This window comes from Microtus pennsylvanicus, chromosome 21, assembly GCF_037038515.1.
Source record: "Microtus pennsylvanicus isolate mMicPen1 chromosome 21, mMicPen1.hap1, whole genome shotgun sequence".
In the NCBI taxonomy this organism is placed as follows: domain Eukaryota; kingdom Metazoa; phylum Chordata; class Mammalia; order Rodentia; family Cricetidae; genus Microtus; species Microtus pennsylvanicus.
In genome coordinates, this window is record NC_134599.1 from 36535277 (window position 1) to 36562140 (window position 26864).

The 26864-nt window shown below is 46.6% G+C and overlaps 1 protein-coding gene across 1 annotated transcript; it reads left to right on the top strand.

Annotated features, from left to right (window-relative positions):
• The first annotated feature begins 1146 nt into the window (after positions 1-1146).
• Positions 1147-20408, top strand: LOC142839243 (HAUS augmin-like complex subunit 8). Its single transcript, XM_075955230.1, has 9 exons — positions 1147-1192; positions 3909-3961; positions 15011-15077; positions 16034-16092; positions 16378-16443; positions 16527-16685; positions 16994-17135; positions 18180-18342; positions 20083-20408. Exons 5-9 carry the CDS (start codon positions 16393-16395, stop codon positions 20204-20206), a joined length of 639 nt encoding a protein of 212 aa, XP_075811345.1. The 5' UTR covers positions 1147-1192; positions 3909-3961; positions 15011-15077; positions 16034-16092; positions 16378-16392; the 3' UTR covers positions 20207-20408.
• The last annotated feature ends 6456 nt before the right edge of the window (positions 20409-26864 follow it).

Here is a 26864-nt window from a genome sequence, read left to right on the forward strand (position 1 = left end):
GAGGCCTCCGTGATTGATGGGCAGACCCCGGGGCATCCTGAGGGACCACAGCAGGTGCACCTGCCCTGCTTCCCAAAGCCAAGCCCCTACCATCTGTAGGCTTCAGGAAGAAGCCAGCAGCAGAGGCTTAAGACCCCCAGAGCTGGACTGCTGGGGACTGAGCTCAAGTCCTCTGCAAGAGCAGCAAACTCTTTATCCTGCGAACTGTCTGTCCAGCCCTGGTAGGAAGATGATGAGTTCTGGGCCAGCCTTGGCTGTAGCGTGAGACCCTGTTGGTTGTGTGTGTGTGTGTGTTAATTATCACTGAACAAGCCTGACAACCTGAGTTTGGGTCCCCAGAAGCCACGTAGAAACTGGATGCAGTAGTGCCTGCACTCCTAGCACACCCTACAGGGAGATGGGAGGCCAAACAGGAGAGTCTGCAGGGGTGAGGACTGGCTAGCCTGGTATACGCAGCCGTGGATGAGAAGGTGGAACGTGACCTATGCTGAGATTGTCCCCTAACCTCTCTGGAGGCACCACGGTACGCACAGTTGGTGGCACTTACACAGCTGCACTCACAGACATACACAGAATAAATAAAAATGAAAATATTTAGAGAATACAACTATTTGGTGACATATGAGCGATGTGTGACCCAAAATGTGCTATGTCAGCAAAGTTTTGTTGCCACATGGCCCACGCATTGTGTCTGTCAACTTTGGTACTAGAATAGCAAAGTTGAGTAGTTGCTGGTCATGACAGTGACCGGGGAGCCTAGGAAACTGACACTTTGCAGAGAAAGGCTGTGTCACCTTCCTCTCCCCAACCTGCCATCTCATCCTTACCATTGGACTCTTCCCTCCTGTCTTCTCCAGCCCCTGTGCTTGCAAATCCTCAGCCCCAGCCCTTCCAAAGCCCTCCCACCTCTCTGGCTGTTGTCACACCAGCCTGATGAGACAGGGATCTTCCTGGTCGGGAAGCTCTGATCCCTATGGGCCAGTGTTCTACTGCCTTCAGGAGGAAGTTGGTCTTGTGGGGGTTCCACCTCCAGCTTGTCTAGGGACGATCTTCACATGCCCCGCTGCAGCTGACAGAAGGTGGCTCTGGCCTCTGCAGATCTTGTAGATGGATGAATAGCACATCTCTCTTCTCTCTTGTAGGAAGCCCGCAGCCACTGGTGCCCCCAAGACAAAAGGAAGAAGAGTACAAGGTGAGCGCTTTAAGGAAAGTGTTTTGTTTTGTCTTCATCAACGATTTTTGTTCAATTTTTTTATTACACGTGTATTGATCTCTTTGGAGGGGTGTGCATATTGTATCATGAGTATAGAAGTCAGAAGGGAACTTGTGGGAGTCAATTTGTCATCAATCAAGCTGGGTAGCAAGCAAGTGCCTTACATGCTGAACCTTACTGTTCTCTGAGAAAGTCTCATGGATCCCAGGTTGCCGGTCAGCTCCTGATCCTCCTGCCTCAACCTCCAGGGTGCCATCTAGTTCATGAAAGGGGTTTCTTGGGGGCAGGGGAGACAGAGACAAGTCTGAAACTTCCACTGCTCAGTGGCATGCCTTTGGGGACTCGGGGTTGTCTTTGTCCCTGAGGTGTCCTGTGACTGTAGTTGTCCTTTGGAGAGTTGAAGTCCCTCGAAAGTGTAGCTCTAGATGTGCACAGGCCACAGATCCAAGTTCCTTCAGAAACCTGTGGAGCTGCCCGGTGTGGGTGCTGGAAGAGCAAGTACTCCTCAGCCTCATAGGCTCCTTTTTTTTTGTTACACTTCGTGTGGGCAGGTAGCACATGTGGCACACACATGGGGGTTAGGCATAATTTGGGTGGTTGTTTCTCTCATTGCACCATAGGAGTCCAGAGGACTAAACTCGGACCCTCAGGGTTGACAGTGATCACTGGACCTGGTTGGGTTTGGGGCTTGGGGTTTGGTCTTAGGGATGGAGCCCAGGGCCCCACATTTGCTAGGCAAGCGCCTAACCACTGACCTATATCCTCAGCAGATATTTTGTTTGTTTGTTTACTGCGATGGCAGAAGTAGAATTGGGGCCCTCACTGTGCCAATTGAGCACCGTGCCACTGAGTGGCCCCAGCCTGGCAGTTTTGTGTGTAAGCTATGACATGTTTGCATGCTGCCTGGTTTTGTTAACACTGGCCAGGCCAGATGCCCCAGCCACCGCCAAGGGGGCCTGGATCTGTGCGTGAGTCTCATGAGGGTCCACCCGTGATAAAGGCTGGAGTGGTGGTGAGGACAGAGCATGGACATAGGCCTCCCCAACCCAAAGGTACAGAGTCTGACATGGCTCACGTGTGCCCCAGCTTCCCTGCCCCTGGGCTGCTGTGGGCTCTTCTCCTGTCTTTAACTTTATTGTTACTTTTTAATCTGCTAGCTTCATTTAATTGAGAAACATGAGTGGTCAAGGTACAAACGACCACAGACCAGCTGTAATGAGAAATCTGGAGTCTTCCATGGTTGGCAAGCAGGGTCTGAGAGCTGGCCTGGGCACATAGACCAGTGGGCCTGTTTGTCCTGGCTGCAGGCTCAACACGTTTAAACTGAACCAGGGTCAGATTCCTACATCTGGGCTGCATTTTCCAAGCTTTTTCCTGGCACAAGCCCCAGGCAGAGTCTGACTTGGCCTTTTACGTCCATTACCTATGCTCTCAGAGCCTCTGCGGGATCTCAGCGAGAACCCCCAAATCCATGCCAGCACGGCCATTCCCTCACAACAGTTAACATCATCTAGGGTTACAGGAGTGGATCTCTATCCCTCTGATTTAAAGATAGGAAGGTGGGAATACTAAGACCACGGTGGGCAGCCCAGCTTTACTGTGCTGAAGCACAAACAGAGATGGACTCCACCAGAGAGGGATAGACCCAAAATGCTGTGGGATTTGTTGTTTTGTGTTTTGGTAGGTGGGAGGGGGCTGTGCACATGAATGTAGATGCTCTTGGACACCAGAGAGAGTGTTGAATCTCCCAGAACTGATATTACAGTTGCAAGCATCCCGGTGGGTGCTGGGACCCTAACTCCAGTCCTCTGCAAGAGCAACAAGCGCTTAACCACTGAGCCATCTCTCCTGTTCCTTTTTTTTTTTTTTTAAAAAAATTGCACTTATTTACTGAAGGTGAGGGGGATACCAAGGTGCACATATAGAGGTCAGAGGAAGGCTCTTGAGAGTTGAACCAAAGTCATCAGGCTTGCTTTCAAGCCCTCCACCCAGTGAGCCATCCCACTGGCCCCTGGCTTTCACGGTCTAGAATGTTTCTATCTTTGAACTTACTTGGCACTTGCTCCTATTCCAAGGACCCACATACAAGAGACGTTCCATCAGTGTCTTATGGACACTGAGTGTCCTGTGAAGGTACTAGTTGCAGTAGCTGCCATGTGCATACTGGGGAGACTGAAGGAGCCAGTCTGCATCGGGCTGTAAGGCTGGTGCTTTTCCTGTCATTGGCCCCGGCTCTCCACTGTGGGGTCCTGCTCATGCTCTATGTCTTCATGCTGCAGCATTCCTCTTCTCTAACAAACACTGTTGGTTAATTAATAAAGAAACTGCTTGGCCCTGATAGGTTACAACATAGGTGGGGGGAGTAAACAGAACAGAATGCTGGGAGGAAGAGGAAGTGAGGTTAGAGGCCATGCCGCTGCTCCTCTCCAGGGCAGACGCGATGAAGCTCTGACCCAGGATGGATGTAGGCTAGAATCTTCCTGGTAAGCGTACCTTGGGATTACACACATTAATAGAAATGGGTAATCAAGATGTAAGAATTAGCCAGTAAGAAGCTAGAGCTAAGGGGCCAGGCAGTGTTTAAATGAATACAATTTGTGTGTTGTTATTTTGGGGCATAAGCTAGCCAGGTGGCTGGGAGCTGGGTGGCAGGAATGCAGCCCGCAGCTCCTACTACACACTGTGTCGTCTGCAGGAGGAAGAGTGGTTGAGTCCAGATACCTGCAATATGAGAAGAAAACTAAGAAGGTAATGGAGTCTTTTACTCTTGGAGCCACTAGGAATGGGTGGAGGGCACGTGGCAGCTGCAGCCCGATCCTGGAAGACACCATTGGGGCCTTTGCCGCCTCCAGGTTCTGGGCACAGTCCTGAGTCTCTGGTGAGAGTGACACCAGTGTCCATCAGTCGTATGTACCTCCTCTGCCCCTCCTGTTTTGAGGGCCTCTGTTCTGTCAGATCTGTCCTCCAGCACTATCCCTTCACACCCAGGAGGCTCCTGAGTGATGGGCAGTGGCAGCGGCACTCGGTGTGGGCCACAGGCACAGCTGGCAGGGGTGACGTTCACTTCTGCATCTTCCTGTGTGATACTTTTTCAGCTGTCAATAAGCAAGGCTGGCAGGGCTTCCTGAGGCCCCAAAAGCTGCACTGCATTGCAAGAATGGGGGAAACATGTTGGGGTCAGCTGCAGGCTCATCCCTGTGGTGACACATCCCTGGAGCACAGGATCCAGTTCCAGGTTGTCTGTCACGGCCAGGCAGGACTGCTGAGCACAGGCTTGGTTTATGACAATCAGAAGGTTAATTTCCCATCTGCCTGGCCTGTGCCCCAGGAAGTGTGGTGAGGGTTCCCAGGATTCCTGAAGCTCTGACTGGAAGTCTGGTTTAAGGGAAGGGATTCTCACATCACCCTGCAGACAGCTTTCCCAAGCTACTTATCCCTGCTTCCATTCACCCTGTGGCTGTTGCCACCTTGAAGGCTTGGCCACAGTGCCCCCATGTGTTTATACAAGGCATTTTGGTTCTGCTACCCCATCAGGTGACCTTGGTCTGGCTGGAGTCTTGAGTGTCTGTTGTCATGGTAACATTAGCCTGCGCTTTCTCCTGAGGCTGAATGGATCTCAGAAGGGCTGGTCCTGAGTGGAGCCCACTTCCAGCTGAGCAGCCCTTTCCCTGAGTGTGGGGCAGATGATCTTGAGTTTCAGATTTCAGTTGTGGATAAGGGGTGCTTGGGCTGTGCTGTGTGCTCCCATTCCTCCTGAACACCATTTCACGTTTCTCCCAGGCACACTTCTGTGACTTCAGTAGGTGTCTCCAAGGCAGTTGGTGGTGGGCATTGCTCTGCATTGGTCCTTGTTATTTTTGTGTGTGTGTGTGTACGTGTGTGTGTTGCAGGTTGTACAACCATGCATGTACACATGGATGGATGCCAGAGTGAAATCTTTCTTTTGTGACAGGATTTCACTGAACTGCCAGCTCTTGGGATCCTTTTGTGTTCCTCATCCCTTGCTAGGGTGAGAGGTTCTTGTGGTGAAAGACTTAGAGGCCCCTTAGCACTACTGCACCCCCTTCCTCGGAACCAGGGCCCTGGTAACCAACAACACGTGCACGAGAGCTTTGAGTACTTTCCATCTCCATTGTATAGACCTGGACCCTGGAACTGGGGTGAGACGACCTTGTAACCGTCATAACATTGATCAAGGTTCCTCCTTGTAACTATGACATTGATCAAGGCTCCTCCTTGTAACTGTTACAACATTGATTAAGTAGAGTTAGCTGACCATTAAATGAACTAGTCAAAATAGTAGACAAATGATTTTTGGGCTTTCCCTTTGATTTTGTACTCCCCCCTCCTTGATTTTGTGTTTTTTTTTTCTTTAAAAGAGCTTGTAATAGACAAAGCAGTCATCCTTCTCCTCTCGAGGCTGGGGGACCTCTGCCGCGGCAGAATAAAAATTCCTCTTGCTATTGCATCAACCGAGTTGTGAATGTCTCTTGGGGCGACCTTCTCCTTGGTGGGGCTTTAGGGCCCAACAGTGGATTTGTTTCTGTGTAGATGCTGGGGATTCAAACTCAGGTCTTCAGACTTGCAAAGTGACTGCCAGACTACACACCACACAGCCCTGCTTGTTGGCCGTTAAATTCTCATTTTGTTGCTGGTTTGTTTGTTACATGTTCTACCGTGGACATTTTCTCGCTAGTGAGTCAGGGTTTTCAGTGGTTGGCTTTCGTGGCCTGTTGTCAACAGCCACAGGCAGCAGCTCTCGTGTCATTGAGCACAAGTTCTGAATTTGCTTTCAAAAGACCAATCAATATTCCAGCCCGGCGGTGGTGGCAGGCATAGGCGGATCTCTGTATGTTTAAGGCTAGCATGGTCTACAAGAGCTAGTTCCAGGAGAGATAGGGTTGTTGCACAGAGAAACCCTGAAGCATGATTAATAAACGCTCAGGGTCAGAAATTGGGTTTCAGTCTGAAGGTCTAAAAAGCAAAACAGCCAGCCACTGGCTCTTGCCTCTCCCTCAGTCTGAAATGGCGATCCTGCCTCCAGATTTCTCAGAATGAGACTATGTCTGAGAACTTCTCCCCCATCTTTTTCCTCTGTAGGGCTGGGATTAAAGGTGTGTGACACCATAACCTGGTCTGTAAGGCTGACCAGTGGGACTGTTTTACTCTCAGATCTTCAGGCAGTCTTTATTTATTAAAATACAAAAGAAAACCTATCTCACCACCCCCCAAATAAAAGACCATTATGGATTTTTCTGCCTTTTTTCTTTTATGGACAGTGTCTCTCTACATATTCCTACATGGCCGGGACTTAGAGAGATAGAGAGATCCACCCCTGTACCTCCTGAAGGCTGGAATTAAAGACAGGGCAACCACGTCCAACCGCAATTGTTGGTCATCTGTTGTTGGACCTTCTTTAGACTGCCAGTTCCCAAATGATGGCACAGAGACTTCTTATTAATTATGAAAGCTTGACCTTAGTCTAGACTTGTTCCCAACTAGCTCTGGCGGGTGGTGGTGGTGGCACACACCTTTTATCCCAACATTTAGGAGGCAGACAGACCTCTGTGAGTTCAAGACCAACCTGGTCAAAATTTCCAGGGCAGTAGGACTGTTTCACAGAAAAATCTGTCTTAAAAAAAATTACCACGTCTATATTAGTCTACATTCTGCCATGTGGCTCCTTACCTCTCTGTACTGCTGACTCCCTCAGTGTCTCCCTGGCTTAATTATGAGAGCCTCTGATTCTTCCTGAGTTCCCTTCTCTCCTGGAAGCCCCACCTGTTCTCTCCTGCCTAGCTATTGGTCTTTCAGGTTCTTTTTAACCAATCAGAAGGTGCCTTGGGCAGAGACACATCTTTACAGCATACAAAAAGATTATCCAACAGCAATCAGGTGTGTACACAGACCTGTTGATGGAGCCCAGGCCTTCATGTGCCAGAGCCCAGCACCTGCTGGGGATTGACTGCATGGGCTCCCAAGTCAGCGTCAGGGACGTGCTGGCATGGGGGTCTCAAGACCTGAACCCTGTGATTCTTCTTGGGTTCTGACAGGCTTTCATGTATGATGTGTGAGGGTGGCATCTGGCTTCGGCACGTGCCCCTTTTAGTCTGGAATTTTTTTTTTTATTGAGAAAAGGACAAAAAATTTTCCGCCTCCTCGCAGACTCCTATTTCCCTCCCTCTCCTCCCACCCTTCTCCCCGTCCCCCCACTCCTCACCCCCTCCCTCTCCAGTCCAAAGAGCAGTCAGGGTTCCCTGCCCTGTGGAAAGTCCAAGGTCCTCACCCCTCCGTCCATGTCTAGGAAGGTGAACATCCAAACTGGCTAGGCTCCCACAAAGCCAGAACATGAAGTAGGATCAAAACCCTGTGCCATTGTCCTTGGCTTCTCATCAGCCCTCATTGTTCACCATATTCAGAGTCCGGTTTTTTCCCATGCTTTTTCAGTCACAGTCCAGCTGGCCTTGGTGAGCTCCCAATAGATCAGCCCCACTGTCTCAGTGGGTGGGTGCACCCCTCGTGGTCCTGACTTCCTTGCTCATCTTCTCCCTTTTTCCGCTCCTCATTGGGACCTTGGGAGCTCAGTCCACTGCTCCAGTGTGGGTCTCTATCTCTATCTCCATCCATCACCAGATGAAGGTTCTATGGTGATATGCAAGATATTCATCAGTATTGCTATAGGATAGGGTCATTTCAGGTTCCCTGTCCTCAGCTGCCCATGGAACTAACTGGGGACATTGCCTTGGGCCCCAGGGAGCCACTGTAGGTTCAAGTCTCTTGCAAACCCTAAGGTGGCTCCCTTAACTATTAATTGTGCTTCCGTGCTCCCCTATCTAACCTTCCTTTATCCTAATAATCCTGTTTCCCCAAGTTCCCCCCATCCTCCCCTTCTCACTTTTCTCTGCCCATCATCCCTTACCCCAATCCCACCCCACCCCCAAGATCCCAATTTTCTCCCCAGCAATTTTGTCTACTTCCCATAGCCAAGATGATAACTATATGATTTTCCTTGGGTTCACCTTCTTATTTAGATTCTTTAGGTTCACCAATTGTAGACTCCGTGACCCCTATTTATTGCTAGAAACCAATTATGAGTGAGTACATCCCATGTTCATCTTTTTGGGTCTAGGCTACCTCACTCAGGATTGTGTTTTCTATTTCCATCCATTTGCATGCAAAATTCGAGAAGTCATTGTTTTTTACCGCTGCGTAGTACTCTAATGTGTGTATATTCCACACTTTCTTCATCCATTCTTCCATTGAAGGGCATCTAGGCTGTTTCCAGGTTCTGAGTATTACAAATAATGCTGCTATGAACATAGTTGAACAAATGCTTTTGTCATATTATAGGGCATCTCTTGGGTATAATCCCAAGAGTGGTATTGCTGGGTCCAGGGGTAGGTTGATCGCGAATTTCCTGAGAAACTGCCACACTGATTTCCAAAGTGGTTGCCCAAGATTGCATTCCCACCAGCAATGGAGGAGAGTACCCATTCCTCCACAGCCTCTCCAGCAAAGGCTATCATTGGTGTTTTTGATTTTAGCCATTCTGACAGGTGTAAGATGATATCTCAAAGTTGTTTTGATTTGCATTTCCCTGATTGCTAGGGAGTTTGAGCATGACCTCAAGTGTCTTTAGACCATTTGAACTTCTTCTGTTGAGAATTCTCTGTTCAGTTCAGTGCCCCATTTTTTAATTGGGTTAATTAGCATTTTAAAGTCTGAGTTCTCTATATCTTTTGGAGATCAGACCTTTGTCTGTTGCAGGGTGGGTGAAGATCTTCTCCCGGTCAGTAGGTTGCCTTTTTGTCTTAGTGACAGTGTCCTTTGCTTTACAGAAGCTTCTCAGTTTTAGTAGGTCCCATTTATTCAATGTTGCCCTTAATGTCTGTGCTGCTGGGGTTACACATAGGAAGCGATCTTCTGTGCCCATCTGTTGGAGGGTACTTCCCACTTTCTCTTCTTTCAGGTTCAGTGTGTTCAGACAGATATTGAGGTCTTCAATCCATTTGGACTTGAGTTTTGTGCATGGTGATAGATATGGGTCTATTTTCATTCTTCTACAGGTTGACATCCAGTTGTGCCAGCACCATTAGTTGAAGATGCTTTCTTTCTTCCATTGTATACTTTTAGCTCTTTTATCAAAAATGAGGTGATCGTAGGTTTGTGGATTAAAATTCGGGTCTTCTATACGATTCCATTGGTCGACTTCTCTGTTTTTATGCCAGTACCACACTGTTTTCGTTACTGTAGCTCTGTAATAGAGTTTGAAGTCAGGGATGGTAATGCCTCCGGAAGATCCTTTATTGTATAGGATTGTTTTGGCTATCCTGGGTGTTTTGTTTTTCCATATAAAGTTGATTATTGTCCTCTCAAGATCTGTGAAGAATTTTGAAGGGACCTTGCATTGAATTTATAAATTGCCGTTGGTAGAATTGCCATTTTTACTGTGTTGATCCTCCCAATCCAAGAGCAAGGGAGGTCCTTCCATTTTCTGGTATCTTCTTCAATTTCTTTCTTCAATGCCTTAAAGTTCTTGTCAAATAGATCCTTCACTTCCTTGGTTAGAGTTACCCCAAGATATTTTATGCTGTTTGTGGCTATTGTGAAAGGTGAAGCTTCTCTGATTTCCCTCTCTGCTTCCATATCCTTTGTGTATAAGAGGGCAACTGATTTTTTGGAGTTGCCCTTGTATCTTGCCACATTACTAAAGGTGTTTATCAGTTGTAAAAGTTCTTTGGTGGAGTTTTGGGGGTCGCTTATGTACACTATCATATCATCTGCAAATAACGAAAGTTTAACTTCTTCCTTTCCAATTCGAATCCCCTTGATCCCATTATGTTGTCTTATTGCTATTGCTAGAACTTCAAGCACTATATTGAAGAGGTATGGCGAGAGTGGACAGCTTTGTCATGTTCCTGAGTTTAATGGAATAGCTTTGAGTTTCTCTCCATTTAATTTGATGTTAGCTGTCGGCTTGCTGTATATAGCTTTTATTATATATAGGTATGACCCTTGTATCCCTAATCTCTCCAATACTTTTATCATAAAGGGATGTTTTATTTTGTCAAATGCTTTTTCAGCATCTAATGAAATGATCATATGGTTTTTTTTTCTTTCAGTTTATTTATATGATGGATTACATTAATAGATTTTCGTATGTTGAACCAGCCCTGCATCTCTGGGATGAAGCCTACTTGATCATAATGGATATTTTTTCTAATGTGTTCTTGGATTCGGTTTGCCAATATTTTGTTAAGGATTTTTGAGTCGATGTTCATGAGTGAGATTGGCCTGTAATTCTCTTTCCTGGTTGAGTCTTTGTGTGGTTTTGGTATCAGAGTAACTGTAGCTTCATAAAGGGAATTTGGTAATGACTCTTGGGTTTCTATGTTGTGAAATACATTAAGGAGTACAGGTATTAGGTTTTCTTGGAAGTTCTGGTAGAATTCTGCATTGAAACCATCTGGTCCTGGGCTTTTATTGGTAGGGAGGTTTTTGATAACAGCTTCTAATTCTTCGCTACTAACAGGTCTATTTAGATTGTTCACCTGATCCTGGTTTAACTTTGGTATATGGTATTTATCTAAAAAAGTGTTCATTTCTTTTGCATTTTCCCATTTTGTGGCATACAGGCTTTTGTAGTAAGATCTAATGATTCTCTGAATTTCCTCTGTGTCTGTGGTTATGTCCCCCTTTTCATTTCTGATCTTATTAATTTGCGTATTCTCTCTCTGCCGTTTGATTAGTTTGGATAGGAGTTTATCAATCTTGTTGATTTTCTCCAGGAACCAGCTTTTTGTTTCATTGATTCTTTGGATTTTTTCTGTGTTTCTATTTTGTTGATTTCAGCCCTCGGTTTGATTATTTCCAGTCTTCTACTCCTCCTAGGTGAGTCTGCTTCTTTTTTTCCTAGAGCTTTCAGGTGGGCTGTTAAGTCTCCAATATGTGCTTTCTCTGTTTTCTTTAAGTGGGCACTTAGTGCGATGAACTTTCCTCTTAGGACTGATTTCATAGTGTCCCATAAGTTTGAGTATGTTGTTTGTTTATTTTCATTGAATTCCAGGAAGACTTTAATTTCTTTCTTTCTTCCTTAATCCAGGTATGGCTCAGTAGTTGACTGTTCAGTTTCCATGAGTTTGTAGGCTTTCTGGGGGTAGCATTGTTGTTGAATTCTAACTTTAATCCATGGTGATCTGATAAGACACAGGTGGTTACTAATATTTTTTTGTAACTGTGGAAGTTTGCTTTGTTACCGAGTATGTGGTCAATTTTTGAGAAGGTTCCATGAGCTGCAGAGAAGAGGTTATATTCTTTCCTATTTCGGTGGAATATTCTATAGATGTCTGTTAAGTCCAATTGATTCATTACCTCTATTAATTCTCTAATTTCTCTGTTATTTCTCTGTAATTTTTCTGATTGACCTGTCCATTGGTGAGAGAGGAGTGTTGAAGTCTCCTACTATTAGTGTGTGCGGTTTGATGGCTGCCTTGAGTTTTAGTAATGTTTCTTTTACGTATGTGGGTGCTTTTATATTAGGGGCATAGATATTCAGGATTGAGACTTCATCCTGATGAATTGTTCCTGTTATGAGTATAAAATGTCCCTCTCCATCTCTTCTGATTGATTTAAGTTTGAAGTCAACTTTGTTAGAAATTAGTATGGCCACACCTGCTTGTTTCTTAGGTCCATTTGCTTGATAAGCCTTTTCCCAGCCCTTTACTCTGAGTAGGTGCCTGTCTTTGTGGTTGAGGTGTGTTTCTTGTAAACAGCAGAATGTTGGATCCTGTTTTCGTATCCAATCTCTTAGCCTGTGCCTTTTTATAGGTGAGTTGAACCCATTGACATTAAGTGATATTAATGACCAGTGGTTGTTAACTCCGGTCACTTTTTTAGTAGTAGAGTTTGTGTGTTTCCCTTCTTTGAGTTGCGCTGGTGAAGGGTCTCTAGATGTCTGAGTTATTGTGGTCATTGTTGGACTCCTCGGTTAGTGATTTTTCTTCTATTACATTCTGTAAGGCTGGATTTGTGGCTATGTATTGTTTAAATTTGTTTTTATCCTGGAAAATTTTGTTTTCTCCATTTATAGTGAACGAAAGCTTGGCTGGGTATAGTAGTCTGGGCTTGCATCCATGGTCTCTTAGTTTTTGCAGTACATCTATCCAGGACCTTCTAGCTTTCATGGTTTCCATAGAGAAGTCAGGTGTAAGTCTGATAGGTTTACCTTTATAAGTAACTTGGCCTTTTTCCTTTGCGGCTCTTAATATTCTTTCTTTATTCTGTATGCTTTGTGTTTTGATTATTATATGGCGAGGGGATGTTTTTTTTTTTTTTTTTATCCAGCCTCTTCGGTGTTCTGTATGCTTCTTGAACCTTCATAGGTACATCTTTCTTTAGGTTGGGAAAGTTTTCTTCTTTAATTTTATTAAATATATTTTCTGGACCGTTGAGCTGCACTTCTTCTCCTTCTTCTACTCCAATTATACTTAGGTTTGGTCTTTTTATTGTGTCCCATATTTCATGAATGTTTTGTGATGAGAGTTTGTTGGACTCGCTGTTTTCTTTGATCAGGACATTTATTTTCTCTATGTTATCTTCAGAATCTGAGATTCTTTCTTCTATCTCTTGTATTCTGCTGGTTATGCTTGTTTCTGTAGTCTCTATTTGTTTACCTAGATTTTCCATGTGCAGCTGGCCCTCTGTTTGTGTTTTCTTCTTTGCCTCCATTTTAGTTTTCAAGTCTTGAACTGTTTCCATTATCTGTTTGATTGTTTTTCCTTGGTTTCCTAGGGTAGCATTCACTGATTTATTCAATTCTTCAAACTTTCTGTTATACTTCTCATCCATTTCTATAAGGGCTTTTTTTACATGCTGTTTAAGGGCCTCTATCACTTTCATAAAGTCAATTTTTTCTACTTCTTCTTGATTAAGGTGTTCCTGTCCTCCTGTTGTGAGGTCTCTGGGTTCTGGTGGTTTCATGTTGTTTTTCAGATTGTTGGGTGAATTCTTGCATTGGTGCCTGCCCATCTCTTCCTCCGAATGCTCCCCTATGGATCTTCTTTTACAGGATCAGGTCTCCTTGCCCACTGATGTACCTTCCCATTGATGTCACTCCCCAGTGATGGCTTTCCTGGTGCCTAGATCAGATCTCTGTGCTGCTTGGATAGCTCGTAAACAAAGGGCCTACCTTGCTTGCTGCAGGCAGGCTATTGAAACAAAGGAACTGCTGCCCTCCCGGTTGCCCTCCCGATTCAGATTCGGTCCCAGCACCCGAACAGGCTGAGCTGGGAGATGTTATGTGGCCAAAGAGGGGAGGGAGGCAAACAGGGTGGGGAGGGTTCTGGATGCAAGCTGGGTGGGATAGAAAGAGAGAGGAGGTATTGGGCAGTATAGCCCCTGCAGGATGACCAGGAAGTGTAGGAGGGATGAGGAACATCTGAGTTCCCTGTTCCGGGCTGCTGCTGCACTCACTTACCCCAATGATGGCTCTCCTGGAGCCCAGATCAGATCTCCGTGCTGCTTTGGTAGCTCGTAAACAAAGGCTAGTCTGGAATTCTTAGGGGTGTGCTTTTGAAACATTTTAATTGGAATTGAGTGTACAAATAATGAGATTCATGGTGACTTTTTAAAAACTTAACTACATTTTTATTCATTAGAGAAGGGTTCGGGCCAACTGTACATATGGTTACCAGAGGACAACCTGTGGGAATTGATTCTCACCTTCCACCACATGGGTCCTGCGCATCAATTTGGTTTGGCAATCTTGGTGGCAAGCACCTTTACACACTGGCCCAACTGCTGGGAGTTGAATCCAAGTTCTCCTCTTAACCAGCGAGTCAACTCTTCAGCTTCTGGTCACACTCAGTCCAGTTACCTTCACTGTGGGTTCTTCAGTATCTGACCCTAAACCCCACAGCCCTTGGCTGTTGTACCACCCGGGGTAGCCAGGTCTGCGTGAGTGTGTGGTCCCTTATGCAGATTGTTCTGAGGGGAGGGCACTGGCACAAGCAGTTGTAGAGCACGATGACCCCGAGTTCCGGAGCCAAGGCCACAGCAGTTCCTGTGCAATCGTGGCCTGGGTGGTCAAGAGCCCCACTGTCAGGCAGGCGAGAAGCAGAGCTTGCACTTTGTTCTTCACAGCTGATTCTCTTCGTGCCCTTGAGGGCCTGGCTGGCAGCACCTATGCAGGGTGGAGTCTGCTGCCTGCTGGCCTGACACCTAGGGCCATTGCAGGTGGTTGCCCAGAGTGACCCTCAGGCTTGGAAAACTTCTTTGCTCTAGTCTGAATAGGCTTGGGTAGTTTTGACAAGGAGTAGGTTTTAGTTTTCCTGTTCCATCCTGCTGCCTCCTTATTTCCTACAGAGGGTCCCCAGACCCAGTGGTGCATGAGAATGAACCACGACACAACCCCCACTGTGCTCCTTGCCTTTCTTGTACCTGACAGCTGGGCATCCACTGCTGGTGGTGGTGCAGCTGCTGTTTGTGAGCTTTGTAGACTTAGGCCAGGGAGAAGTCAGTGTCTCCTGAAGTCCAGAGTAACCTGTGTAGAAGTCAGCGCATCCTGAGAGTGCCATAGGAAGTCGGTCGCCAGCCCCTCCACAGCACACGCAAACACACACCCATCGAGATGGCAGTCCAGCACGTGTGCCGTTAATTCCCATGTCTGATGAACGTAGCTGTCCACTGTTTGACTCTCCCGTGTTCGCAGTCTCAAAACTCCTGCTTCTCTGTCTGACCTTTAAGCAAATGCATCAAAGGTCAAGTGGCCTGACCTCTGACTGTCTGTTTACATAACAGGCTTCTGCATCTGCTGGAGGGAAGTCACCAGAGGGAAGAAAGCCCAGCACATTGCAGAAGGTCAAAGGTGAGTCCTGGCTAGGGTTGGAAGGGTGGGACTCTGGCAGCAGGGAAGGAGCTGCCAGGCCTCCCTCAGGGCAATCAGGACAACCCATCACAGACTGTCCACAGTCCAGCCTGATCCAAAAGTCCCTCAATTCCCCGGTGATCCTAGATTGTGTCAGGTTGTGAGGGAAAACTTAGCATTAAGGGTCTCTGTCAGAAAGGATGTGGTTCAAGTGTGTGATGGGAGCATAGGCAGAGTGTCTGAGGCCCAACCATATGTCCACGGAACTACTTGCGGATCCAGGAGCTGCTACTTGCTGTCAGTTTAGGATGCTACAGAAATTATAACCAATGGGGTGCCTGACATTTGGACACTTGGGAGGTGGTGGCAAGATCAGAAGTTCAAAGTCATCCTTGGCCACGTGGGCTCCATTGAACCAGGGTGTGCATGAGACCCTATCTCAAAACACAGGAACAAAAATTTCTCTGTTCCCAGGCGGGGATGAGAGCAGCACATGGGCCTGGCTAGGATGTTCTCATGTGCGGCGTGAGCACCTCCTGAAGACGGGCCAGTCAGGAGTCAGGACCTGCCTGGCCTAAACAGGTGCTCACCAAAAGGGACTGACTAGGGTTAGGGTGTATGCAGACATTTTATTTGGATTTTGGCTTCTGATGGATGAACCACAGCTGCCGGTTGGCCCTTGGTGCACAGGATGCCCCTGGCTAGCATCTAGTTGGCCCAGAGGTCTGCAGTACCAAAGCTGAGGAATGTTGTTTGTTGGTTTTTGTTTTTGTCATTTTGTCGTCATTGGTTCTTGTTCCTGATGCCTTGGCACATTTGATGTCCGAGGACAACTCTGGAGTTCTCTCCCTCCAGCTTCCTGCGAGTTCAGGGATCGAGTGCGTCATCGGGCTTGCCAGGCAAGGAAGCATCTTTATGGGCTCAGCCAGCCAAACCATCCCATTTTTTTGACACAGGGCCTCATGTACCCTTGACTGGCCCAAAAGGAACGACACACCTTCCCCAGAAAAGACAGGTGAGCACTGGGGAGCAGACGGTGGGTAGGTCTGACTCCCGGCAGCCAGTCCTCCAGGATGGAGGCTAGGGCTGTGGTGTCCATGGGTCCTTGCTCAGGTCAGTGTGCCCATATACTGAGTGGGGAGACACCCATACACTTCTGGGCAAGGTGTGACCTGACTCCATCCTCAGCCCCGCGGACACCATTTGAACCTATAAAGTGCACAGAGGTTGGGGTTCTGCCATGCCCGGAAGAGCCAGGTCAACATGGCTTACTGGGAATTGAACAGCAAGACCCTTGCAGGATCTACAGGAGACCATGGACATGATGGAGTCGCAGACACTACTGCTGACCCTGCTGTCTGTGAAGGTGAGCTTAACTGGGACTCACGAAACAGCGTGTGTCCTCTGTCACCTCCCCCACCCCACCTGAGTTGGTCTTGCGACCCACAGATGGAAAACAACCTGGCTGTGCTGGAGGAGAAGGCTGAGAAGGACTTGGTGGCCTTATGCCATGAGAAGGAGCGTCTACAGCAGCGGGTGCTGGAGCTGCGGCGCCAGCTGCTGCTCCAGCAGAAGCATCAGGAGCTGGCTACCATCCTGGATGCCCAGGTGGGTTTGAGCATGCTCCTGAGGCTAGGGGTGCATGAGGGAGCCAGGATCAGGATGCCACCACTTACATTCTGCCCGCCCTGCTTAGGCTCCTGATACGAATGTAGTACTCTGTATGGGACACCTGTCTCTGCCACACAGTCTGCAGAATACTTGGCACCTGCCAGCATTGATGTTGTCCCACCGTGGAGCTTAGCGTAGCAACAGGGCCCCATCCAGGGCAGGTCAGAGGGGGTCCTGTTACCTGGAAGCTGGCCCTTCTTGTGCGAGTGAGCGGTGTGTCTCACAGTGTCCCCTCCTGCCTGCAGATGGAGGTGCTGGGCCCTCTCGAGGCTGTAGTAAAGCGCTTCAAGGAGCAATACAAGACACTGGCCACAGCCTTGGACGCCACACAACATGAGCTTCCCGTGCAGGGCATCCACATGCAGGGAAGTGGGCAGGAACTCCTAGGTAAGAACAGCCTTGCTGTGTGGCATTGCCTCAGCAGGAAGGAGCCTCAAGTCTCACATGCACCATATTCTAGGTGCCTCTACCCTGGGGTGGTGTTGGAACCCGTGTGGACCAAGTAGGACACAGGGAGCTGAGTCACGATTCCAACCCCACGCTGGACCTCACAGCTGGAAGACTCTGGGGGCAGGGTGACCTATCTACCGGCCCTGAGACCTCTGGGAGCAGGGTGACCTATCTACCGGCCCTGAGCCCTGGGCCCTACCAACAGGGTGGAGGTGTTGAGAGGTCATTTGAGGGATTCTCTGGAGCAGACATCCTCCTTAGGACTTTTTAGCTGCACAGGGTTTACTCTGCCTGGGCTACGTAACAAATGAAAAAGGTATGGTGACCTACATTTATTGTCTGACTCTTGGGAGGCTGTGAGTTCCAGGCCAGCCTGAGGTACAACACAGTGAGACCCTGGCTCCATAAAAGAGCATAGTGTTGACCTGGAAGCTGTAGCGATCCTCCTAGCAAACTGCCCCTCGCAAGTCTGTACCCAGCAAAACCCCAGCACTGACGGTGAGGTGAGGACACGACACAGCAGGAACAGGTCCTTTAACCCTCATGACCTTGCTGGGTTGTGTGTGGTGCAGGTCTGTGCCTGGGACACACAGCTGCTACAGATACCAGAACCTCAGCTCTTTAGATCCGGAGGCCAGGAAGTGCAGGTCCAAGCCACATCTGGCAGGTGCATCCTGCTTGTCGCTCTTAGTGGAAGGACAGAGGGTGAGAGAACAGAGCAGCGGCTTGCAGCCTGAAGCCCCAGCTCCCCTGGTCCACAGGAATCTCCTGGGCAGCAGTCACAGAAGCACCTGTGCGCTCCCCACTGGGTTTGCCTTCCCAGCATGCACTTGGCACCCACACTCCAGGGACGAGTGAGATCTCCTAAGATCCCTCCCTTTGGCCCTGTTCCCTGAGTGTGAGAGAAGAGCCAACGCTGCACAGCTCAAACAGCTGCTGCTTTGGGCACCGGAGTTCTGCTAACAGCCTGTATCTCCACAGATGATCTGGAGCCGGCCCTAAAGACCACCCTGCAGCTCCTGGGCGAGCTGGGCATCTCCTCCCCGGACGCCAGCGGGCAGGTGCCAGACACCAGCGCGCAGGTGTCACGCCTGCTGGAGGAACTCAGGGACTTGATTACCAAGAAGGACCAAGAGCTCTACAGGTGTGGGTCAGGCCTCCCCCTTTCCCCTCCATCCCTTCCCTCCTCTCTCCATCATCCCTTTCTTTTTAGTTGGGTTGCTGGAGGTGGAACCCCACCCAGCTGCTCTCTCAGGTGAAGACTGTTTGGGCTTTTGAGGACTCAGCTATTGAGTGCCTCACTACTACAGCACTGTTCCACTCCTAGCCCACTTCTGAGTTCTGAGACACTGGGACCTTGGGTGCAGTGAAGCCATCAATTCATACTGTGCCAGAGTCCAGCAGAGTAGGACTGGGGACCGTAGAGACCTGAGGTCACCACGGGCAAGGAAAGCATCCCACACTCAGTCTCATGCCCTAGATAGGGCAGCTCCAGGTCAGCAGGGGACAGAGAGAGCTTTTCTGAGCTGGACAGTTGCTCAACACATGTTAAACGTCATTCAGAAGTCAGTCTTAGCAGGATGTTTGGGGGTTTCTTTTTGTATGTTTTGTTTTGTTTCTAGACAGAGTTTCTCACTCTGGAACTCGCTCTGTAGATCAGGCTGGTCTCGAACTCAGAGATTCGCCAGCCTCTGCCTGCCAAGAGCTGGGAGTGAAGCTGCACACCATCACTGCCTAGCCAGTCTCGTGGTTTCTTGAGGGACATTGTTGTTTTGTGTGTTTTCTAAGACAAGGTCTCAATCTGTAACACCGAGTGTGGCTTTGAACGTGCAGAAATCCTCCCACCTCAGCTTGCAGAGTTCTAGAATGGCAGGTGTGAACATCACACGTGTTGGGGTTTTGTTTTTGTTTTTTTACGTATTTTTATGTTTGGGCATGTGCATGCCAAGGCATGAGTGTAAAGGTCAGAGGACGGCTTTGGGGTCTGTTCTCTCTTTCCACTTTGTGGGCCCTAGGGATCAGACTGAGGTCATCAGGCAGGCTTGGCCATTTTGGCCACCTCCAAAAAAATGCATTTAAGGAGATGCCCATAGGAGTTCTCAGGGATTCTGAAGCGCCGTACCCAGTGCTGGCCTACAGAATGGGTCAGCCATCACTCATATGGAGCATAGACTGAGGATGTCTCCCTGTGCTTGTGACCACTGTATGGCCACAAGTTTTCCCAGTCAGTATCTGAGCAGTACAGATGTACCTGGTATTCACTCTTGGACACATGCCCTCCGTCATCTAGGGGCTCTTAAAGTCTTCAGACACCTGGCCTTTGACCATGTGGTAATGGCTGAATCTCACATCTAGCTTGGCACCAACAAGGTCTCCTCACATCAAATTTGCCCACTGTTGAGGGTGTGGGGCACTGAGGTCCCAGGTGAACAGGAGGATGAAGGATGCATTCAAGGCTCGCCACACAGCTCTTTCCTGCTAGGCCTGGGGGCACAGATCTGTCAGCTGTCTCAGATGCTTGGGGGCTGAGGCAGGAGGGTCATCAGTTTAGGGTCAGCCTAGGAATCTTAGGTGCTGTCTCCTTCAAAAGAGGGAGAGCTGGGGACGGAGGGAACTCAGTATACACAGGCCCTGCTTCTGTTTGCAGCACCATATGGACACATGCACACTTGCCCCCAAGTTGGCAGCCACCCTTGTTGACTTCCAAAGACACCATTAGGGTCCTGAGATCAGCCAGCAAGGAAAGTCTGGTGTCCTGAGTTCAGTCCCCAGGATCTGTATGGAAGGAGAGAACCTATTTCTCTAACAAGTTTGTTTTTCTAAGATCTCCTTTAGAGTTCTTGGCCAGAGGCGAAGTTGTCCCTTCTCTTTCTTCTGCCCACAGGATCTTCAGTCTGGCCATGGAGCTTTCTTCCCAGGCCAGCAAGGATGCAGCCTTGATGAACCAGGAAGTCTGGGAAGAGGCCCAAGGCACCCCTTCGTGCAGCCAGTGGTACTTCGGTCCATAGGCAGCAGACATCACCAATGTCCACACTCCTGGTGGTGGGGTGTAGGGATAAGCCCAGCCCATTAGGGGGCGTGTTCGCCTTGGGCTAATGTTACCTATAAATCTGGCGAGCATGAGCCCCACAGCTCTCTTTGTCTGTATTTCCTGCTGATCACTGGATGGCTGGTGTTGTAAGTTCATTAAAATTTGCTGTTTCATATTAAGCTAGCCTGGTTATTATGCCGCCTACAGTGGGGGGCAATGAGTGGAGAGGCTAGGCAGATTTGGATGGTCACTGAACACCCTTGGAGTCCCCACACCCAGTAAGGTCCACAAGGAAGTTCTGAAGATACTGCAGGGCCAGCAAGCCTGATCACCAAGTAAAGCTGATTGCTGCCATACCTACCCCAAGTTTCATCCCTGGAACCCACATGCACATGGAAGGAGAGAACTCACCCCTGCAAGTTGTCCTCCGGTCTTCACAATTGGGCTGGCTCACACACCCTGGACAGACATTTCCTAAAATACACAGCATCCTAGGCCAGCAATCAATCCCTGGCCTTTAAGGACAGCAGCAAATGCAGGCAAACACTCATACACATAAATATATGAAACGACAAGTATTGATGAGGCTGTAAAGAGACTGAAATCCTCTTCCATTGCTGGTAGAACTATAAGATGATAAACCCACCGTGAACATGTTCAACATCTTTAGCCATCAGGAAAATGAATATCAAAACTACTTTGAGATTTTATCTTACACCTGTTGATTTCTTAAGCTCCATAATACAAGGGACTGTTAATGCTGGTAAGGATATGTGGCAAGGACATGTACAAGTGCAAACTTGTACAGCCAATGTGGAAATCAACATGCAGTCCTCAGGAAGTTGTGAGTCAATTCACCTCAAGACCCAGCTATACCACTCTTGGACATATATCCAAAAGATCCTACCACAAGGACATTTGCTCAACTGTGTTCAGAGTGGCGTGGTTCATAAAAGACACAGACTGCTGTATCTGGGAGAGATTGTGTTGATGATTGACGTGGGAAAGTTCCTCCAATGAGGGTGGCAATATCCCTAAGAAAGTGGGCTTGGGCTACAAAAGGGAGCTATCTTAGCATGAATGAAGGAGTGACTGGGCAAGAGAGAAAGCCAGGAAACAATCTTTGTCCATGGATTTTTGCATTCAACTATTAACATGATTTCCTATCCTAAGCTCTAAAAATGATGAAGTCAAATTACCCCACTCATTGTCTGAGCTGATTTTGGTTAGGGGATTTAATCAGAGCAACATAAATGTAAGTTAGGACAAAAAAATGGAAAACCAAAAGTAATATTGTTGCTAGGCAGAACCTGGGAATGATGTCTCTTGAAACAGTGTAGAAGATATCTAGATTTTAGGTGGTGAAAAAAATATAGAAATTAGTATACAGAACTAAATTGGCTGTTCTTATAGGACCAGGAATATGGAAATGTTAAGAAGAATGTCAGAAAGTAGAGATTGAGATCATAGCATTTCAGTTGGAAATGATACACTCCATAACCGATTAAGTTAGAGGTCATTTGTGTGATATTTTGGCTCCAAAATCTTCCTTTTATTTTCTTATTGAGTGTGGTTGAAAAGGTACTTACAAGGGTTTTGATTCTGTGGTTGTTTGAATCAAAATGGCCCCGAAAGTCTCATGAAGAGTGGCACTATTAGGAGGTGTGGCCTTGTTGAAGTATTTCATAGTCACTTTCTGCTGCCTGCTGATCTGGATGGAGATCTCTCAGCTCTTTCTCCAGCACCATTTCTGCTTGCATCCACCATGCTTTCTGCCATGTTGATAATGGACTAAATCCTCTGAAACTGTAAGCTTGCCTAAATCAAATGTTTTCCTTTATAAGTGTTGCTGTGGTCATGGTGTCTCTTCACAGCAATAGAAGCTTTAACTAAGATACCCAAAAGGCAGCCAAACAGGCACGTCTCCATCTAGTATGTACAATGGCTCTCCCATAGCTGCATATGTGGAGCTTACCTTCTCTCTACTCTTCCACCGCACATATGCTTTCCATTACAATACATTTCTCAGTGAACGTAGAAAGTAAGCCCGATAGCACTCAAGGTAAATCCCCACTTTTAAAAATGGCTTTCTCATAGGTGCATACAAAGAATGTACATCCTCCCAAGTCTTTTCCAGGCTGTGTACTCTAGTTCATCTCTGAAACCAGAAGGTCACATGTCATTAGGCATGATTTGCATATAGGTGACTGGAAAAGAGGCTGTGTACTCAGATGGAGGGGATACTTTCTTTCATGATGGAATATTAACAGTCAGCAAACCCGGTGGTGGTCATCCTTGGTAAGCAGTCACAAGTGATCACAGGAAGGTACCAATTGTTTGTCTTTAGATAGTGCTGAGTAACAACAAAAGAAATCTGAATAGAAACTGTATATGATAATGTAATAAATTAGTATTTCCTAGGTATAAACTGTTCAACTAAACCTTAGATAAAACACAATACATTATTCATATGATACTTGGCATTACTACTGAAAGACCCCCAGTTCTTGGGAGACTCTCACTCAAGTCTTGGGATAACACGACACCCCCCATAGTAACTCACAAAGGACCATCTTTGCTGCAATCACAGGAGGCTTTAATCAATGAGATGGGAACCAGTACACTGGGGCCAAGACTCATAACCCATGCAGGGGAAGAGTTTGACCCTGAGTGACTGGGAGAAGGAGTTTTTAAGGGAAGAAACCATAGCCCAGTAATCCAAAAGTGTCATAGAAAATTTCAAAAATCCAGTGTTGGTCACAAGGGGGCAACTCCCTGCCTCTCAAGATCACTTCCAAGATTACAATCTAACTTTATCTTCAGCTAGTTCTTGAAACACAGTCACTGAACTGGCTAATCCTAGATTCTTGATTCTTCTTTTCTTGCTTAGATTTTTGGCTATTTTCTTCCTGCTGGGAGGGTCTGGATTTAACCAGGTATTTCACCACTATAACCATGCTTTTGGGTTTTAATGTATGTAGTTGATACCAAGAAACAGTAAACACATAACAAAATATCATGGAATTGATCCAGTCCAACACAACTAAGAAATCCCTCTTAAAACTGTGATGCTCCAGCTTACTCTAGAGAGTTACACAGGCAGACTCTCTATCCTTTCTATGGGTGAGTATCTCATTTGCTTTTTTCACTACAGACATGTATACAAAAAAGTTAAATAAACATTTACATCTTTGCATCCAAATCTCTAATAGTTCTGATTAACATACTACTTGTCTTTGGGTGTATTTCAAAGGCAGCCCTCCCTCAGCTAAATTCTATATTGTGTGGCTTACTCTCTAAGCATTGGTCAATCCTTTATATCACCAATTCTACATTGCGACTGAGTAGTAGAGTACTACACAGTACATGAGACCCCATTTACAACGTCCACAAATTAACTCCAAATGGACCTTACACCTAAATGTCAAGTGCTAAGTGCAGAACTTCTAGAAAATACTTGAAACTAGGCCTCTCTGACTTTGGCAACCCGCCTAGGCTTTGGGAGGTTTCCTTAAGGCAATGATGTATAGAGCAACAACAGAGCTCTGTCTCTGATCTCAGGAATACGCTTGGGTGGGAGAGCTGGCAAAGATGTGGGGACAGGGCCTTTGGAAAAGGGTTGTTTCAGATCCTCAGAACCCAAACCTTTACACAGAAGGGTGAAAGCTGTGGTTATCAGTTCCAACACCACTGTGGACTTTGTTTATAATGTTCTTGGTTTACCCAATGTTCTTCTCGTGCAACTTTTTCTGATTAGCCTCTTTCTGAATTTGTATACTTCCTTTTAAAACCAAACCCATTGATTTACATTAGCAAAAGACTTGCTGTTGAACTTGACTTAGATCTCCAACCAATCTGGGATTTGTTTCTGTAGATTAGCCGCCAGTGCTGGGAATGCTGTGCTGTGTCCCTTCTGCTTACCTGCTTCTGTCACTCAGACCTTACTAGCCAATGAGAGCCTCCACCAGTCAAATGGGAGGGTTCTTCCGGGAGCCAGACTTCCGGTTTAGCACTTCCTGAAGAAATCACAGTCTCTCTCATGCACTGCGCCTTGTGATCCCTTGTGGGGTTAAAGCTTGTCAGCTAGGCAGCTGCACCATGGTGAGTGAATGGTTGCTCTCCCGAATGGGAGGAGAGGCAAGCCAAGGAGAGCAAGGGGCCAATGTCCCCAGGTGGGGAGGAGTTGCTGGCCTTGGTGCACGTGGTTGCTCTTCCCACGTGTGGAGGAGTGGCTGGACTTGGTGGGTTTGGTGCTGCTGTCCCCAAACTAGGTGGAGCGGACTGCTGAGGCTCGTGGCTGATGTGATGCATCTTCGCCTGGCTGGGCGGGAGCCAGTGGACAAACACAGAGTTTAGTGTGTTCCTGCCTCATCCTAAGTAGCCCTAAGTGATCCTTGCAACTCCCTGTGGCAGACTCTGAATAACTTCACTGCCTGGGTGGGTTGTGTCTGCACAGAGCAGAGCTTTGGGAGCTGCAAATGGTGGTGCCTGTAGTGCTTATGTTGTTGCATGTGGAGAGATATCACCAAATTTTCCAAACTCAGAGCCTACTGGTCTCTCCAGTATCTACAGAAGTTCTGCACTTTTAACATTTATGTTTAGGATCCATCTGTAGTTAATTTTGTGGAGCTCATAAATGGTTTCTCCTGTGTAGAGGCACTCCGCTGCTAAACTGTGAAGTAGGAGAGCATAATTGAGTATAGAATTAATAGTTTAAGGATTTGCCAGTTCTTAGGAGACATTAAGTCACACAAAGTAGAATTTAAGTGAGGGAGTACTGCATCCCAAATTCCCCAAAGATAAGTAGTATGCTGGCCATGCCTGTTAGAGATTAGTATCATGAGATGCAAATGTTTGTTCACCAGGATTAATAAGCGAGTAAGGTACATTTCTATAATAAATGAGACAACCATGATTTACAACCAGCCAAAAGACCCACTTCCCCATCAAAGACCTCTAACATGCTGCCCAAGGGGCCATTACAGGGTCACAACCTGTGTGCCATGAAAGTATAATAATTCTAGGACAGCTGCATTTTTCAGTTTTTAAAAAAGCAGTTTATAGTCAATGTCCCCTATACTGTTTGAGGTGGACTTGAATCCTGTCTGTAGCCCCACAGACCCTTGATATCCTCTTGGTTAACCGCCATAAATTTTTGGATTAAAAGTATGCTGCACCACAGAGTTCTAAAATTACCACTTTGAGTCTTATCGTGGTGGTGTCCATTGCAATAACAATAAAAGGATTTGTGTGTGGAGCATGGCTTCTCCCTTCAGACCCAAAGTGTAGGAACAGTATACTGTGTACACTGGAAGGGGGAAAAACTGGACAATAACTAGATCACAGAATGAAGTTTAAGGGAGTGAGCTTCAGGGGTATCCATTACAAAGAAGGACCTGATTGACATAGTGTGTGACTTTTGGTGTGATTTCCCATCATACATTAATTTCTTGCATGTGAATGAAGACAGACACCAGTGGGTGTGCAGTTTAAGGAGGATAGCTTGAACAACTACATATTTAGTTTCCAATTAGTGAACTCTCCCATGCAGGTATATTTAATCCTGGTTGACACCGTGAATTCAGCTCAGATGTTTGAGACACAGGCCATTGGCTGTAACTCCATGTGTCAGCTTACAGCACTCAGAAGCTAACATTTTACATGGGACAAAGTCATGCTTTCTCTTACTAATGGCATTCTCCCTACCAGGGAAGTGCCTACTCTGTTTCAAAGTCATTATAACTTATCGAAAATCCAAAAAACAAAAAAAAGAAAAGAAAAACAAAGTCAGTATAACTAAGTGTTCAATTATTTTTTATTATTTTAAGAAATCAATTAATGGTTGTCATATTTTAGATTTCATTTTCTTCAAAGGCATAACTGCTATAATCTTGTATTTTCTAATGTTTCCCAGGTTTTGAATTTCATTTTTAAGAGCTGTTTATTTATTCATCTTTTTATTTATTTCAGATTAGAGCAGTGATTCTCAACCTGGTGGGTTATGACTCATTTTGGTAGATCAAATGAACCTATCACAGGACAGGCCTAAGACCATCAAAAAGTACAGATATTTATATTATGATTCATAACAGCAAAAATATAGTTATGAAGTAGTAGTGAAAATTGTTTTATAGGTGGGGAGAATACTACATCATGAGTAACTGTATTAAAGAGTCATAGCACTAGGAAGATTGCGAAAAACTGGTTTAGATCAGTGTCTCCTGTAGCTCGGGCTTGCATCATACTATGTAACTGAGAATTGCTATGAACTCCTAGTGCTGCAAAAACAGTCCAGCAACTCCTACCATGCTGGACATTGACTGGTCTGTGTGAAGGAGAAATAGATCAGTGAATGAGTATACTCCAACTTCTTTAGATTTTATTGTGAATTTACAAGTGAAGTAGGACCTGTGTAATAACTGAGTTCACGGACCAATTCTAAAGCCAGTATCGTCACATCAGAAAAAGGGATGGGAAAGAAGGAAGGTAAAAGCTTTCCTACTGTGACAATAGTTGGCATTAGCAGTGAGTAGTGAGGTAATCAATTTTAAATGTTCCATAAATGTGCTGACTGGCCATTTCATGGGTCCACAGACCATGCATACAAGAATCTATATAAAGAAATTAACTTATCA

What these genes read in the sequence shown, in the direction of transcription:
- LOC142839243 (XM_075955230.1), top strand. Translation starts at nt 16,393, where the DNA reads ATGGACATGATGGAGTCGCAGACACTACTGCTGACCCTGCTGTCTGTG. An exon ending in TGACCCTGCTGTCTGTGAAG is followed by an intron (nt 16,444 to 16,526) that starts GTGAGCTTAACT and finishes TGCGACCCACAG; the next exon opens with ATGGAAAACAACCTGGCTGT. An exon ending in AAGTGGGCAGGAACTCCTAG is followed by an intron (nt 17,136 to 18,179) that starts GTAAGAACAGCC and finishes GTATCTCCACAG; the next exon opens with ATGATCTGGAGCCGGCCCTA.